Genomic DNA, 15,499 nt, shown 5'->3' with positions numbered 1-15,499 from the left:
TAAACACACAGGCCTGAAGCTGCCAATAAATAAATCTCACGCAAACAAGCAGTCATTGTGTCAAGAAGTTCATCTGAGGCCAGCTGGAAATCACGCCACACTCAGGCACACATCTGAGTCATTACAACAACAGACCGACATATCTGGCCAGAAATAGGCAACAGCCTGGCATATGTAAGCAATTCCATTAAGGCCTAAAAGAAATCTGGGAATGCCAGTAAACTCAAAAAGAAAGTGTGAGGCAAAAATGATGCATTTAATTAACAGTTGGGAAGGAAGTTGGAGTGATCCACCTGTTCAAATCCATTCCTCTGAAACTCTTCAAAGCCAAAGACGTCCAAGATCACAATTTCAAAGGCAGGATCCCTGCGTGAGATGAACAAAAACACAGTATCATTACAGCATAAACAGTCGTTGGATATTACAGCAGAGCTACTGTGAAAGGCTCACGTCTTGAGAGGAGCGTAAAGGAAACAAAGCACAAACCACAAAGCAGGTTCTTAAAATAATTCAGCAGTCAGCAATCTAGCCCAGACGTGAATGTGCGTATCTGTATTTCTTCCTGTCATGCAATGTCAATTAGTGCCAACAACTTGTCTAAATTATGTGTCGTGTTACAAAAATCGACACCCAAGATGAGTAAATGCTCTACAGATGACGCTGCTGGTGCTTGTGACAAGTTATCAACATGTTTGCTTTACAAAGGACACGCTACATGAATTACACAGAAATTATGGCCAACACACACACACACACACACACGCACACACACACACACAACACACACACACACACACACACACACACACACACACACACACACAGAGCAATGTTTGTACTTGGTGATGACCTTCATTGACATAAGTGCATCCCAAAACGTCTTCAATTAGCCAGATATCTGCATAGACAAACACACACGTAGTCATACCCAAGAACATCCTCCTGTCCTTGTAAGTAGTCATTGGCAGTGTTGAGCAAATAGCTGAAGAGGCGCCCGTAGATGGCCTTGGCGAGCTGGTCTCTATTCTGCTCTGACATCTCCACTGTGTGACGTCGTGTGATCACATCACCTGATACACAGAAAAACATAGAGCGACACCATTCAGGCACAGATAGCAAACAGCATTCCGTACGCTGTGGTTTGGCTTGTGTCACCATGGATTTGTCAGCCAGCAACTTGGAGAGTGATGAGGAAAGATGAGGACATACCTTTGAGCAACAGAACATCAGACGTGAGGGCACTGCTGAGATCATTAGGGCACACTTGCAACATTCCAGAAACTGGGGAGCCCGTGACAGAGAAAATGAAATTGGTTGAATGACAAAAACAGACCAGCATCAAAATAGCACAGTATCCGCGCTGTGATGATGTAAGCACTGACAGCATCCAGGAAACTGCTCTCTGCCCTGACAATGATACCATGCTTCCAGCACATCGCGATGAGCTCCACGACGGCTAATTGATGCTTCATCGATCAGTGAAGCTGGCAGAAATTAGTCATCAGCGGATTTCCGAGCAGAACCTATTGACAAGCTGCAGAGGTGACAACAACCCAGAATCCCACCACTGACATCGCCAGCCGTGACATCACATCTCCAAGACAACGCAGGGCTCTTTCCCATTCAGGAGCTGATGTCATTTGTTTACCGTCTCTCTAATGTCAGAGGTCACAGGAACACTCGGATGAGTTGTATAATGAGGGAGGCGGGGTAAGGCAGAAAACACTGACCCCAGCTGCACACGCGTGTGTGCATTCCCATTCCCATGCTTATATTAGTATGAAAACAATTTGATTCCTTCCAATCTCACATATGCTGCTGACATCATGCGCTGGTGACACTGACCTCTCTCCATCAGCTGCAGGTCAGAAGGGAACGCTGTATCGGCATCTGTCAAAGCCGTAAAATGTACATCGCCAAGATGGAGCAGAGCAGCCAGCAGCATGAATACTGAGTCCACCTCCTAACAGAGAGAGGGATGAGATGCAGAAGCAGGGAAAAACACTGATACCTTGTTGTAGAACATGGTGTTTATAAGCAACGCTTGCACCACAACGCCAAGGTTATTGTTTAACACAACGTATGCATGTCAGAAGTCTCATGCACCTTTGTGTCAACAGCACTCACCTTCACAGTTCAAAACACCAGATATTTCTGTTCTGATACCATTGACGTTTAAAAACATTTTAAAAAACAACATTTAACAAAAATGGTTAAATTTTAATGATTCAAATATTCACTTTAAAATCTTCACATAAAAAGGATAAACCAAATTTCTTCTTATTTTCTGTAGTGTCAGACTTCCCTGCAGTCCTACCCTTCCTTTCTGCCCTTGAGTAAAGGACACTAGATGCCCCCATCTATGAGGGGGATGTTGGGAAGTGTGTGCTCTCCTGTGTGTATGTGTGTGTGTGTGTGTGTGTGTGTACGTTCTCTCAGGGAGGATATTGGAGCTGATTTCTCAGAGATAAACACTAGCATTAGTCTCTTTTTGACACTCTATACGCGGTCAGACACCCCCCCATCACCATCACCCTGCTTAGCAATGAGGTGAAAAAAAGGGAGTGAGAGAGGGAGAAGAAACAATGGGGAGTAATAATGACGATTGACCTCCAGGTCTGGGCTGGGAGTCTTCCTGTGATTAGTCTGAGGCCGAGACCAACAGCTGGTCCATCACTTCCAGCCCTAGTCCCGTGACTTTCTCCTGGTGTCTGCGCCCTCTCTTATGTCATGAACACAGGTCGCGTCTATTAATTCCTCTGTCTGTCCCTCAGACCTGCACACACGGACTGCTGCCGGATTAAAAGGTGACACAGTGGTCAGTCACTGCTGACAGATGCGGACTGGAAATCCAAGAATAGAACCTGATAATGGGCTTGGAAATTGGCAGGCAGTGGACAGGATGGACTGTGCCGCACATTAGAGGCATTTCATATGCATAAATCAAAGTCAGATCTTCAGCATTCGGTCACACATTTTACACGACAGAAAAAAGAATTGACTCCCAGAGACCCTCAGAGAGACTCGGACCAGAGCATTTTTGATCCGTTGTGACAAATGGAAATTTCTCTTTGCAGTATTTGAACATGTAATGGTAAATTATTAACAGTCTATGAGCATTTCTCTATTTAATTCATGTTTTGAATTGATATTATAAGGTAATAAAAGCCCCTAGAAAGAATTACATGATGTGCCTGTGAGGGTTTAACTTGTGGAACGAGCCTGTTGCCTCCTGCCCATGAGTGTAGGAAATTAAACACTTTCAGGACAACAGAAAACCAAACATGTTCATTTATCTTAAACCAGCTGCTTGTAAGAACTCTCCTTGAATTCACATGAGCTTGAACACCCCATTAATAGTTGTTCTTTAAAGGAAATGTAGTTTCTCTTAGCCGCAAGTGTGTCTTTATTTGAAACATCCATTCTGTGTGTGATTTCTGATGGTGAGAGTGATTTTTTTTGTCACCCATCTATTATTTTTTTCCTGTCTATTAAAGATCAAATGTTATTTCTTTATAATGTTACTTTATGTGAATGGTATTGATAAATAAAAAAATGATTTAGGTTGCTAGGACAAATATATACCATTGAGATATGCATTTAGTGCATCATCATAGTGATGCACACAGCTTAAAAGGCCATATTTGTATTTTAATTGGGAGATATTTTATATATACAGTATGAGTTTAGCACTGTGGCTCTGCCCTTTGACTTCTCCTCTGTTACATCACTGATGCTTGATGGTGATAGTAAAATAGACCCAAGGTAATCTGTAACATAAGTCTGTACCTGTTTATAGAATCCCAGAGCTCGAAGGGCCTGTTTGACTGCTGCAAGGTGTTCTGCGCTCTGGGTAGAAGCCTTAGCCACCCGAGGGGGTTCTCCAGGAACACCTCCACCAACGTACCTGAAGTAATCCAGGAATGAATGATAAAGAAACCAACTCGAATTATAAATAACGTAAAAGAATAAGGCAAGGCCAGTGGACCGAGGAGGGTTAGAATCCTAAGAGGTCGTGAAAGGTAGATAGAATATATTGTAATAAATACGTTGTTAGATGCACAATAGTCACCAGTTTCACAAATGAATTCAAAAATTTGTGTCTGATTGTAAAGACGATGGGTGATAAATAAACACTAGACATAAACTGACGCACACAGCGTATATTACAATGCTATGGAAACACTGTCTTACTGCTATAAGTTCCCCAGTCAAGCATTCTTCAGCTACACTGACAGATATTGACTGTTGCCATCATTGCACCCCAATAATGTCACAGGCGGTGCAGACGGGGAGACGGCACACTGGCTTGCTGTTGCATTTCAGTCGAGGGCCAGGCAGTTTGATCTATTTATAACACGGAGAGTTTTCAAAGCCCAGCAGTCTATAAATATAAACCATTATCACATCTTGATCAAGAGCAGAATGGAGGCCATTTAAGTAGGTTATGTGGACTCTGCCAACCCCCATTCAGCAAACAATACATTCTTATCATTCGGCGATACTATTGACTATCGATGTTTATCTGATACCTACCGGTGAGACAGGACATTGTTGAGGTAAAGGGTGCTGCTCTCCTCAGGTGAGAGGCCTTCAGCCATCAGATAGAAGATGTTGAAGTTGTGTTGATGTGGATGAAAGTGAACCAGGCGAGACTTCTCCAACATGTATGTGTGCAGACGGGCTTAAACAAAAAAAGTGTGTTACATTGGGAGAATCGGTGTGTAAATCACATGTCAGCACCGGTGATGAATGTCTGAAAGCAAGGCTGAAACAAATTTCAAAAGCCAGCACTTTTTACGGGGTAAAATAAGGTGAACCTGGCTGTAATGCAAAGACCCACCTATGGGCTTATGATGCCCCCTGCTGGTTGTTTCGATTAATTTAGAGAAACCTTTATTCCGATTTTTTTTCCTCAGTCATTGTAAGAAATGAATATCCATCCAATTAACCATCCATTTTGTTTTAACCAGCCCTTATTCCTAACGAGTTTATTCCACCATGTGAGGAGGAATACACCCTAGACAGCAGTCTAACACATTACACACACACACACAATTCATTCACAAACACATAATTAGGGCTAATTTAGAGTCTCCTCAATAATAACCACTGCATTGATAATTCTACAAAGACTTGATTGATTACCTCTGAGGGGCGTCTTCCTCTTTTCACAGTATTGGATGGTCATCAGTTTGATGAAACGACTTGAATTATTGTTCCTGGGAGTCTTGGCATGACCAAAGGCCTCCAGAATACAGTTTACCTGCATAATTCAATTATTAATTAATTAATGTATTACGAGACATGTGGTTTACCCTCTAAAATAGTGATTATTGATTATTAAAGCCTTCATCCTTTTTCAGTAGTAGGTGTCTGTTTTAATTCTGTCTCGTGTTCTTTCCCAGTTTCCAGCATTTCCATTAATTTTCCCTTCCCTGGTTTACCACTAGATGTCTGTAAGTATCCATTCTGTGGATCCTCCTCCAGTCAGAGGATGATGAGACAGAGCTGACCCAGTTATCAGCTGCAAAAACGATGACTTCATCGGAACACGTTCATAGGTTACACATCTGTTCCCCGACCGAATGCAGGCAAGGTTGAATCATGCGTTTCCAACAGCGAACAGGCCATAATCTAGCCTGCAAAGACTCAACTGGGATTCTAACAAGCAGTCATGTAGATGCAGAAGTGATGCCTGTTATTGCTGTTCTGTTTTATATGCGAACCCAGTCAGGGAGCGTCTGACTACTAAAGAAAAGGAAATGCAACCAGCAAATTATAGCATTCTACTTCTTTTAGGCATTCTAACACAGATATCACTCTGAGAAAAAAAACAGAACAAGAGAATATTTCTCAGTCACTGTCAGACATTGTCAGACTTACATGTTTCATTTTGGGCTCCAGTGCAAAACCTTTGGGACTTGATCGGGCTGTCAAGTGTCTCACTATGTGTTTGAAGGCCTCCGATTTCCCGGATCCACTTTCACCACTAGTGAGCAAAAACAATTTGAAAAGCCTTGGTGGTGTTATTATTGCCGTAGATTATGTCAGTTTTGACATCAGTCCTCGTGAATAAAAGCTGTGTGTATCTGCAGCTGTCGGGTGAGCGCCCACTGCACCTCCATCATCATTCTGTGAACAACTGATAATGCCCCATTTCCCACATTTTGACACATGCTGTTGCCGTGCAGCGACGCTGCGACACATCAAGTGCTGGAGTCTTTAATTTGCTGCTGACCTCAGTGCAACACTAACAAATGTTCTGACAGGCACAGCAACACCAGGCAGATGGCTGCAGGAGGGTGTGTGTGTGTGTGTGTGTGTGTGTGTGAGAGAGAGAGTGTGTGTGCGATTCCCTGATTCCAACTAAGATCCAGATAAGTGTGTGTGAAGTCCAGCGGCCTCACCGCTGTCTTTTCATTTACCAGGTTTTATTAGATTTCAAGGGCATTTTGTTCAAGCACAGGCCTCAGGGGAGCCTCGCCACTGATTGTACTAAATACTTGAATGAAAGAGAAGTAAGATTAATGAAGAAAGAAAAGTGTTTACGTCACAATGCACTTTACAGTGTCCTTGAGAGAGAGAGAGTGTGTGTCTGTGTGTGTTGTGTGTGTTGTGTGTGTTGTGTGTCGGTCCATGTGTGTAAGTGAGATGGAGAGACTGTGGCCAGGGCACATTACCGCTCTGTCAGATTGGTTACAACTCAGCAGGAATGTCACTGGAGCGCCGGAACAGGATTTAATTGGAATCTGGGAATTGCTTCTGTGCAACCGAGGACGCGGCACAGCAAAGTGCCAACTGTGTGTGAGCACTAACGGGACTCCTGTATATCGACTGGGGCTGACGGCTGTTCATCAGCAGGGGAAGGACTAGACAAGGGTCAGGTGGCCAACCGAATTGATTATTATACACACCATTATTTGTATTTGCTTTGCTGCTGTACCATGTTTGTTCTGGGGCTCCCAGCTCAGTGGTTTAGAAACCTGTGTCCGTACCTCAGGATGAAACACTGTGGTCGCCTCTCCTGCAGCATCATGTGATAGGCTCGTTCCGCTGAGGAGAAGATGTGGGGCGGCAGAGAGGAGCAGAGGCGGCCTGTGGAGCTCAGGTACAGCTGACTCACCTGCAGACACAGAAATATCATAAAAAGGACCGCGTAACATAACTGAACCGGCTTCATGCAGCCGCTGTGGTAGCTAAACTTGCAATGAAGAATAAAAAATGATTTCAGAAACACGAGGACACTGCTCAGTGAGCTGGCTGGTTCCCTCTCCTCCTGAGCCGCTGCACAGTCCCAGGTATCATTAACAGGAAGGCTGCATTATTTATAAACCACAAGGTCCATATCAGTTATTCATGCCCACCTGCTTATTGTACAGCGAACCCTTCATTTGTATTATAATTTTACATGTATGATGCATGACTTTGAAAAGTGAAGTCAAGTGTTGTAAACATGTCAAATATTTAGAGTTGCTCATTGGAATAGTTACTGATGCAGAACGGAGTTAATATGCTTTTATAGATGCACTGGCTCACCAAAGTGGAGTAGATGGGCAGCTCCTTGTTTGGATTAACCAGCAGAAGAATGTGCCCGATGTAGGTCTATAAAAGAGGAGAGAATTAAAATGACATTTTCCTTAAGAGCTGGAAAGACTGTTCTCCCTCACGATCTAGGGCCTGCTCATTATTACACGCAGCTTGCCTAAAGTCAGGGCTGACCTGAAAGTAGACATCCCATTTATTCCTCAGCATCAGCATCCGTGGATGTGACAACCTCTATTAGCATAAGATTATGGTAATCCCTTGGACAAGAAAGGTCAGAACGCAATCTGGTATAACCTCAGAAATGGCCTTTCTCCAATAAAATCCACAAATCTTCCCACACAAACACCCAAGGCCATTTAGATAAAAATACCTGGCTCTTTTTCCTGACTCCTCTGCAGAACTGCTGAACCTGTTTCCCACAGAGTCCTTGAGGCTGATACTCGTGCTGTCCTCAAGTCCTCGCCCAAGGTTAAACGATGCATCGCTTCAGCTTCAACATCTGTGGTTTAGCTAGAGCTGGGGAACAGCTCACCTCTTTACCGCTAATTATTGTGTCCATTTTGTCAATAACCCGGCTGTGAACCCTGGTTTTAGCATTGGGGCTTCTGAACTGACAGAAGGCAACAGACCCCATCAAAACATTATCTCTGGCCACCCTGCGAGGAGCATATGGAGCGTTCACTGTCTATGTCCTCACATTTGAATACTCCCAATCGCTCACTCGTTTAACTCTTTTAAATATACAATTTTAACAATAAACAGCACAGTTTACAATATGTACCTATATTTAAAAATGTGAAACACATAACATCATCAATTGCTGTTTAATCTTCCTAATCTAGCATCTCTTTGTCTAATGTCTGCGTTTCCCCCCCTCTACTCACACTGAGACTGCACATCATTACTGTGAGATCCAATAATTTCCTGTCTTCTTCATCCACTTATCTTCTGCCATCTATTGTCATCTTTTTTTTGTGTCCCTCCCCTGCTGTTATGAGCGCTACTCTCTGCCGCCCATTTGGGATCAACCCAGACCATTACTGTCTACACACATAATAGACTAGAGCAGATAGCCCCACATTGATCTGGCTCCACAGCTCAGTCCCCACGGAGAAGAGGGGATCAGACTTAGGTTTCCAAAAGCACAGAAAAACTGCCTGGAATATAAAATTGTTGGAGATGAAGGCATTTTACTTTTAAACGTCTTCATGGATCTTTCTGCCTAATCAATCCGCACGTCTCCGCTGTATTGGAGTGACTTATTTGGCAGTGAGTGTGCCTCGATGCCTCATGGCTCACAGACGACAGAGATGCATAAACATGTTCATAAAAATACTGCTAGTGTGCGACCCAAGTCACTGAACATGCTCATGTGTGAGACTATAAATTTATCTACAGCTAACAGGCGAAGAACGGTATTTACGAGCGTGATTTATTTACTCTGGAAACCCAACGTGCTAGAGGAAAGCTCACTGCAGCGCTCAGGGTAAAAAGAGAAAGCCCTGATATTTCCAGAATGTAAACAATAAGATCTTTGCCACAAATATATACTAAAGAGAGTGTTATTTTCTGTGCTGAGTGGGTGCTTTAGGCATAATGCATGTTTAATGCTTGAGAACCGTCTTTCCTTGGTGGCACAAAGCCAGACTCACATAGATTTGGTCATTTCCGAAGCGCTTCTGCATCTCATACAGCAGGCTGCTGTCTGTGAGCTCACTGAGGGATGCTAGGTCGTCGTTGGGTGCTGGAGGCATCAGTTTAACCTGAGGAAATGAAAACTTTGGGTTAAAATCAGTATTTAACTTAAGACGCCTTGGAAAAAACGGTTGCACACACACAGATATTTGGCACATTACACAGACAAATATGTGGTGCTAAAGGTGCTAAAGAAGAGAGATACCTGTTCAACTTTGCTGGTCCCAGAGCTAAAGGGTCCATCTAGGCCATTGTCCTGGGAGGCGTGTCTACTCAGAGCTACACCTGCTTCTCTGAACATCGTGCATTTCTCCAGCAGACTGTCTCGTTTGCAGATGGGGAGGCCCAAGGGGTTCCTGGGGGGCAGGAGGTGGAGGGAACGTGTAAAATGAGGTAGCCAGGACGTGCCACAAAGCAAAAAAAGTGAAACATCTTATGTGACACGTCTGACACAAATACAGAAAGAATTCTACCGATGAAAGTACGTACAAGTTTTTAACAGGGGTGTTGACATCATGTGAACCGCCATCATAGCGTTGATCAGCACAGGGTAGAGGGGTGGAGGGGTCGGCCTGCCTCTGAAGCCAGCTCTCCTCTGCGCTCAGGAATATTTCAGCTATGTGTTCGGATGCAGCAACGTCTGGTGACAGAATATTCAGAACAACTCAGCAGTCACGTAGAGACAAAATAATTCCGTGTCCATTGTTTGATGATACATTTGGGTCATTTAATACTCCGGATTTAATGTCTCCAAGTCTTTTCCTTTTGTTCTTGTGTTTTGTCATGTGGATCACAGCCCCAGACCCCCACTGCAGACTGTGAATCAATCAAACTGTGCTTAAAAGGAGAATGAGTGAAGATTCCCCCCATATGTAATGAGGTCTAACAGGGCATGAGGGAGCGGCATGGCTTCATCTTGTCTGTTTATTTCTGTGTGACTGACAACCCCCTAGACTCCCATCACATTCTCTCTGTTTCTGTTGTAATGTGGCTCTTGAAGGAGGTCTGCACGTTTGTGTGTGTGTGTGTGTGTGTGTGTGTGTGTGTGTGTGTGTGTGGGGGGGGGGGGGTGCCACATAAATGTGAGGGGGTTGTCTTACATCTCAAAGGACTTGTTTCACATCATTTCTGAGCCAGAAGAAGCTATCGATTAAGGACAACAGAGGTGCAAAGAAGCCATGAGTAAATGTTTAGAGGCAGCAGCATTACAGCTCAAAAAAGCTATAATATGCAGCACCTTAAACTGTTTGGATGCTTAAATGCCTAATGACTCCAAAAAAGTTTAGGACTCTGGGAGATACTTCTGATTATTACTGTGTGGGACAATTAAGGCAAATTGTGTTTCCCCTGCTTCATTACCTTCTCCTTTCCAGCAGAAATTCTAAATGTTTGTGTGCCTTTAAGGGTGAACACATTGATGGGATACCTGAGGGTTTGTGTTGGTTGCAGTTCAGCAGAGTTGGGTTTGCACCATGCCTAAGGAGCAGACTAATGACGCTCGTCTGAAAGAGATGGGAGAAGCAGCCACATCCACATCGCCAAGTCATTTCCTGTTCAACAGCAGCACAATTAATACAGTTTAACATTGCTATTTCAGTTGAAAGCAGAGCTAGTGGTCACAGCTGCCCTCAAGGCTGCTTTAAAGTACCCTTTAAAAAAGAATTATCCATTCAGCCTGTTACACATTACAATGTCATTTTGAAAGTTCCCCCTGACTGGGAAAGTCCTTTAGTAATGATCCTTCCAACAAGTGTCACAACATGAGCAGCCCAGAGGAATCTGCCCTCAGAACTGCACACAGTGACGGTATAGCCGTGTTAAAAGATCAATAAGTAGTGATTCTATTTCCATTTGTTGCATTATGCAAGTCCAGTGATTGTCCAAACTTTACCAAAGTATACTTTTGCAGAAACCAAAGAATGTGTGTGTGTGTGTGTGTGTGTGTGTGTTGTGTGTGTGTGTGTGTGGTGTGTGTGTGTGTGTGTGTGTGTAAGACGTGCAGTATCTGCGTATCAGAACGTGAGTCAGTACATATAGAAGCCTCCCTCTGACCTACATCAGCAGCTGCTTGGCCATGAGGCTCCACCATCTCCACCAGCTCCTCTGCCCACAGACCCTGTCAGCTGCACTCACACCCTATAAATACTGACCATGCGTCAGTGGCACCACGGGATCTGAACTCTTTGTCAGGTCAAAATGTAGCAGGGATCAGGGAAAGGTCATTGGTGCAGGGTGGACAGAGCAAACTCACGTCAGGTCAAGACAGTCTGATCCAAGTGGTGTCCAATCAGATCATCACAACTCATGCCGGCTAAAGGCAGTAACTTAGAGCTGCTCTGCCTACAAAGGACAACTAAGATAATAAATTCCATTTAAATATTACCAAACCACCAGAATAATCTTTAGATTAACATATAATAAGCTCTATCCCCACAGCTACCCTACCTTCATCGTAAAACTATACAATATCCCAGTAAGTACTTGTTGAAATCCAGTAGCTAAAAAGCCCCACAAACCAATTTAAAATAGTTCCCCTGAAAGGTGCAACTCAGACAGCCTTGAGCTGAGCTTATCGCAGGGGTCGAAATGAAAAATTAAAGTTTAATTAGCTGTAGGCAGTGGGTCAGGCATCTTCTTAAAGGGTCAGTCCAGCATTTCTGCACAGCACTGACGGGTCTTTAGGTTTCATACAGCCGTCGGTGTTCAACTTACCAGAATTATTTGCAGACTTGTGCAAAGGTGATTATGCATGAGACGCACAATCATACAGACATCACAAAGGCATCGTGTGCCAGAATATCGACATGTCAGAGTCGGACCAAGTATAAGTGCTGATAGGAAACTAGGGATGGGAAGGGGCAGACTACTTAGCATGCAGGAAGTGCAGCTCTGGCACCAGTGGAGGGAAGATGGCGGAGGTGATTCAGCCCTGCAAGGTAGGGCTAATCGATTCTCCAATTCTCCTGACTGCCACTCTTAAGTCAGTTGCAGTTACTGTATATGTTATGCACACATACAGAGGTTAACAATGTGTGCACTTGGGGCTATAATGTAGGAAACAGAGACATATTATATGCAGTGTGAATAGTGATTGGCTGTCAAAAACCAAACACACAAATGTCATTAGTCGGGGAAGGGAAAGACAAGTGTGATCATTCTTCCCTTCCAAGCCAACAGATCTCATCACGTTAACATAGCTCATCTAAAAAGATCAATATCATCTCCTCTAAGACAGACTATTAGACTACAAATCTGAAATGTTTGGCTGTTCGGTGCCAGTTTCTGATCAATAGAACCAAAAAGAGTACTTTATCTGAGTGTGTGCAGGGTTCCTGGAGGCAACTTCCCAGGAGCAACAAATCCGTCCGTCAATAGTTTTCTCATTATTTCACAAATGACTCCAATCACTTTGGATCAATGAGGTAGGATGAGTTCAGATTAAAGCATGGCTCCATTAAGTATGCTGACAGCTGTGATTTACCTGTCCATATTTAGATGCCAGATGGAGAGGGGTCCAAAAGTTGTTGTCAGCAGCATCAGGATCTGCCCCTTTCTCCAGCAGCACAGACACCACCTCTCTGTAACCACTGGCACACGCTATGTGGAGCTTCAGCACAGAAGAGACAATGGCGTTGTGATAGGACGGCTAAGACAATCGCAAAAGCTACAAGAGCAGATAAGGAGCTGGTTTTACCAGAGTGACTCCATCCTCATTGGACAGACTGAGGCCTTCCCCCGTCGCCATGAGCTGTGTGACATCAGACATCATTGTGCTGCGTCGCTGCATCTTCATTGTGTGAATGGATGACAAGTCCACCCCTAAACAGAGGGAAAGACAAAGACAGAGAGAAGGTGGACAGGCAATGTCATAATTATGATAGAGGTCACAAATAAGGTTCATGGCAGGTACCTGTGTTAATTACTGAGGGACACTTTGCAAGGATACCAGCCACAAAGTAAAAATGAAAGCATGTTTCAGACAACCGGTCCTAAACTGGTTCTTTTAAACATATCCAAAGGAGTGTCAGAGGTGAAACCTCCTGAAGGACATCTTCAAGGGTGATAAAACCAAGAATCCTAGCGCACTGCAGTAGTATTACATACATAGAGTGGATTGGAGGTGGCTGCTGTGGTGGCAGTCACAGCATATAAAGGGAGCTGTTTGAGCTCCGAGGAGCTGACTGGTCAGTCAATAAGTTTCTCTTTGGACATGTATTAAACGACATTAATGATTGTAGCATCATTAATGAATCTTAGTGTAGCTCTTAGAAGGAATAAAGAATTACATGAAACGCACAAGTAATTTCATGTGGAGAGAAAGAAGAGACTGGATTTCAATTTCTCCCCGATGTAGACACGTTAGGACTTTTTTTATTTCGATCATCACGTAAACTTGGTGGGGATGGAGAGCAAGCAGCCAGGTTGCTATAGCAACAGAGGCAGAGCAAGCCAGTGTGAGTAAGAGTGCGTTTCATGGTGACAAAGCCCAATGTGGATGAGGGAGTATCAGGGAAGCCTGAGGTATGCAGGAAGGACAAGATCACAGCGTCAGCTGGCAGATCGAGGCAAAGAAATCTCCAAAAATATGTGCGTGTGCGTATGCATGTGTGTGTGTGTGTGTGTGTGTGTGTGTATGTGTGTGTATGTGTTCTCTCTCTTTATCCTGACATGTAAAGTGACTGTTTGGCTCTTTGCCGTCATCTAAAAATAATGCCAAATAACTTAAAGGTGTGTGAGACTTTACCGTTTTCCTCCAAATGCTTTCGGAGGATCCAGCTGCTTTCAGTCCCTTCGGAGGCGTAGTCCAGAGGAATATTTCCATTGACATCCTGCAGCAGCACGTTGACCCCAGCCTTCAAAATGCAGAGCAGGTAGAATGATCAGGGCACACAAACAGAAATTTTAGCTGGGGTTATTCATCATACTCAAATTGATGATAAAGTGCCCCCCATTATCTCAGCTTCCCAGAGGTGTGTGGCAGAGCAGAAGCATAGACGCATTCACACACACATAGTGAGTGAATTAAGGAACTCATTAAATAAATGCCCAGAGGTTGGTTCAATGCAGAGCGAGGGCATTTGTTAGTGTTAGCAGGGATCATTGGGGTGAGAGTGCACATGCACATGTGACAAGATTAATTTGTGCTTCCCTGCAAGGACTCAGCCTGAAGAGTGTTCTCTTATAGCAGGAGATAATGGAGCAGGAGGCCTTCCCCAGGCTCATTTAATGACTGGTACTCTGACAGCAGCTGGGGACAACCAATATGGGCATGATGGATTGTTTCTGTTTAGGGGAATGGTATCGGTGGAAGAAAGAATGTGTATAAGCTATGAAAAGAGCTGAAACACACTGTTGTTTTCAGTTTTAAAATCATGCACTTACTGTCGGGCATTAAAAAACACAAATATGACCAAGTGGCGACTGTCTGCACGCAACCATAAATCACTTTCAAGTGTGAAATAACCATAAATGATAAAATGGTGTAGAAGCTAGATCAGAACTGAACATAAAAACACGGATCTCTGGGCATTGCCCTTATTAAATATTTAAAGCTAATAGAATTCTAACAGTGCAACAAAAAAGCTTTATAGCCCAGCACCCAGGCGGAAAGAGAGTGGAGGGGTGGGAAAAGAGGAATGATGGATATGACGAGAACGTGGACTCTCGCTGCTCTTAAAACTGCAAAATCAGTGCCGTGCAAATCCTCAGAAAACCTCACGATCATTAATGGCAGCATAAATATTAACTTCCTATTGCCAAAACGTCTAGATATAATACACTGGGCTGAATCCATGCCAAGCAAATCCAGTAGTCTTTTCAATTTCTGCTTCACTTGTGTGTGTGTGTGTGTGTGTGTGTGTGTGTGTGTGTATGTGTGTGTGTGTGTGTGTGTGTGTGTGTGTGTGTGTTGCATAATTAGGACCAAATTCATCTCATCTGCGAAGTGAAGACATGTGGGCGCCTAATTTTAGGCGGTAACAACCTTTACTGTGCTGTATCTGCCTAAAGAGCGAGAAGTCTGAATTCAGCTCACAAAATAATTCTAGTTAAAAGGATAATGTCGTATTTTAGGGGGATAGAAAAAACACCATTAGTGGAGGCAGTTTGATGAACATTAAACTAGAGACATTCATTAAAAATCTGAGCTCACATGATGAGCTGACAGATGCTGGCAGCTGTGTAGGCTGAAGTTAACCCACCTTGAACATCCTGGAGATTAAAAACTTGTTTGTACTATGTGGTCTGTGGTTCATAA

General features: G+C 43.7%; 1 protein-coding gene across 7 annotated transcripts in view; it reads right to left on the bottom strand.

The window, feature by feature from the left end:
- Positions 1-15,499, bottom strand: part of myo16 (myosin XVI) — a 65,753-nt gene that overhangs the window by 26,772 nt on the left and 23,482 nt on the right. For all 7 annotated transcript variants that reach the window (XR_008950865.1, XR_008950868.1, XR_008950864.1 and 4 more), the window contains 17 exons: positions 13,988-14,096; positions 12,938-13,062; positions 12,725-12,850; positions 10,670-10,745; positions 9,733-9,883; positions 9,449-9,599; positions 9,201-9,311; positions 7,540-7,605; positions 6,999-7,126; positions 5,887-5,992; positions 5,149-5,266; positions 4,537-4,684; positions 3,790-3,907; positions 1,846-1,963; positions 1,210-1,281; positions 929-1,070; positions 294-366 (listed from right to left, as the gene is read on the bottom strand). Coding sequence is in view for 1 of the 7 variants with exons in the window: in XM_057034784.1 (XP_056890764.1) it covers positions 294-366; positions 929-1,070; positions 1,210-1,281; positions 1,846-1,963; positions 3,790-3,907; positions 4,537-4,684; positions 5,149-5,266; positions 5,887-5,992; positions 6,999-7,126; positions 7,540-7,605; positions 9,201-9,311; positions 9,449-9,599; positions 9,733-9,883; positions 10,670-10,745; positions 12,725-12,850; positions 12,938-13,062; positions 13,988-14,096 (1,938 nt within the window). In the remaining 6 variants the exon portion in view is untranslated. The remainder of the gene's footprint in view (positions 1-293; positions 367-928; positions 1,071-1,209; positions 1,282-1,845; positions 1,964-3,789; positions 3,908-4,536; positions 4,685-5,148; positions 5,267-5,886; positions 5,993-6,998; positions 7,127-7,539; positions 7,606-9,200; positions 9,312-9,448; positions 9,600-9,732; positions 9,884-10,669; positions 10,746-12,724; positions 12,851-12,937; positions 13,063-13,987; positions 14,097-15,499) is intronic.

This window comes from Takifugu flavidus, chromosome 1 (assembly GCF_003711565.1).
Source record: "Takifugu flavidus isolate HTHZ2018 chromosome 1, ASM371156v2, whole genome shotgun sequence".
Lineage (NCBI taxonomy): Eukaryota > Metazoa > Chordata > Actinopteri > Tetraodontiformes > Tetraodontidae > Takifugu > Takifugu flavidus.
This window is presented reverse-complemented; position numbering and strand designations above follow the sequence as displayed.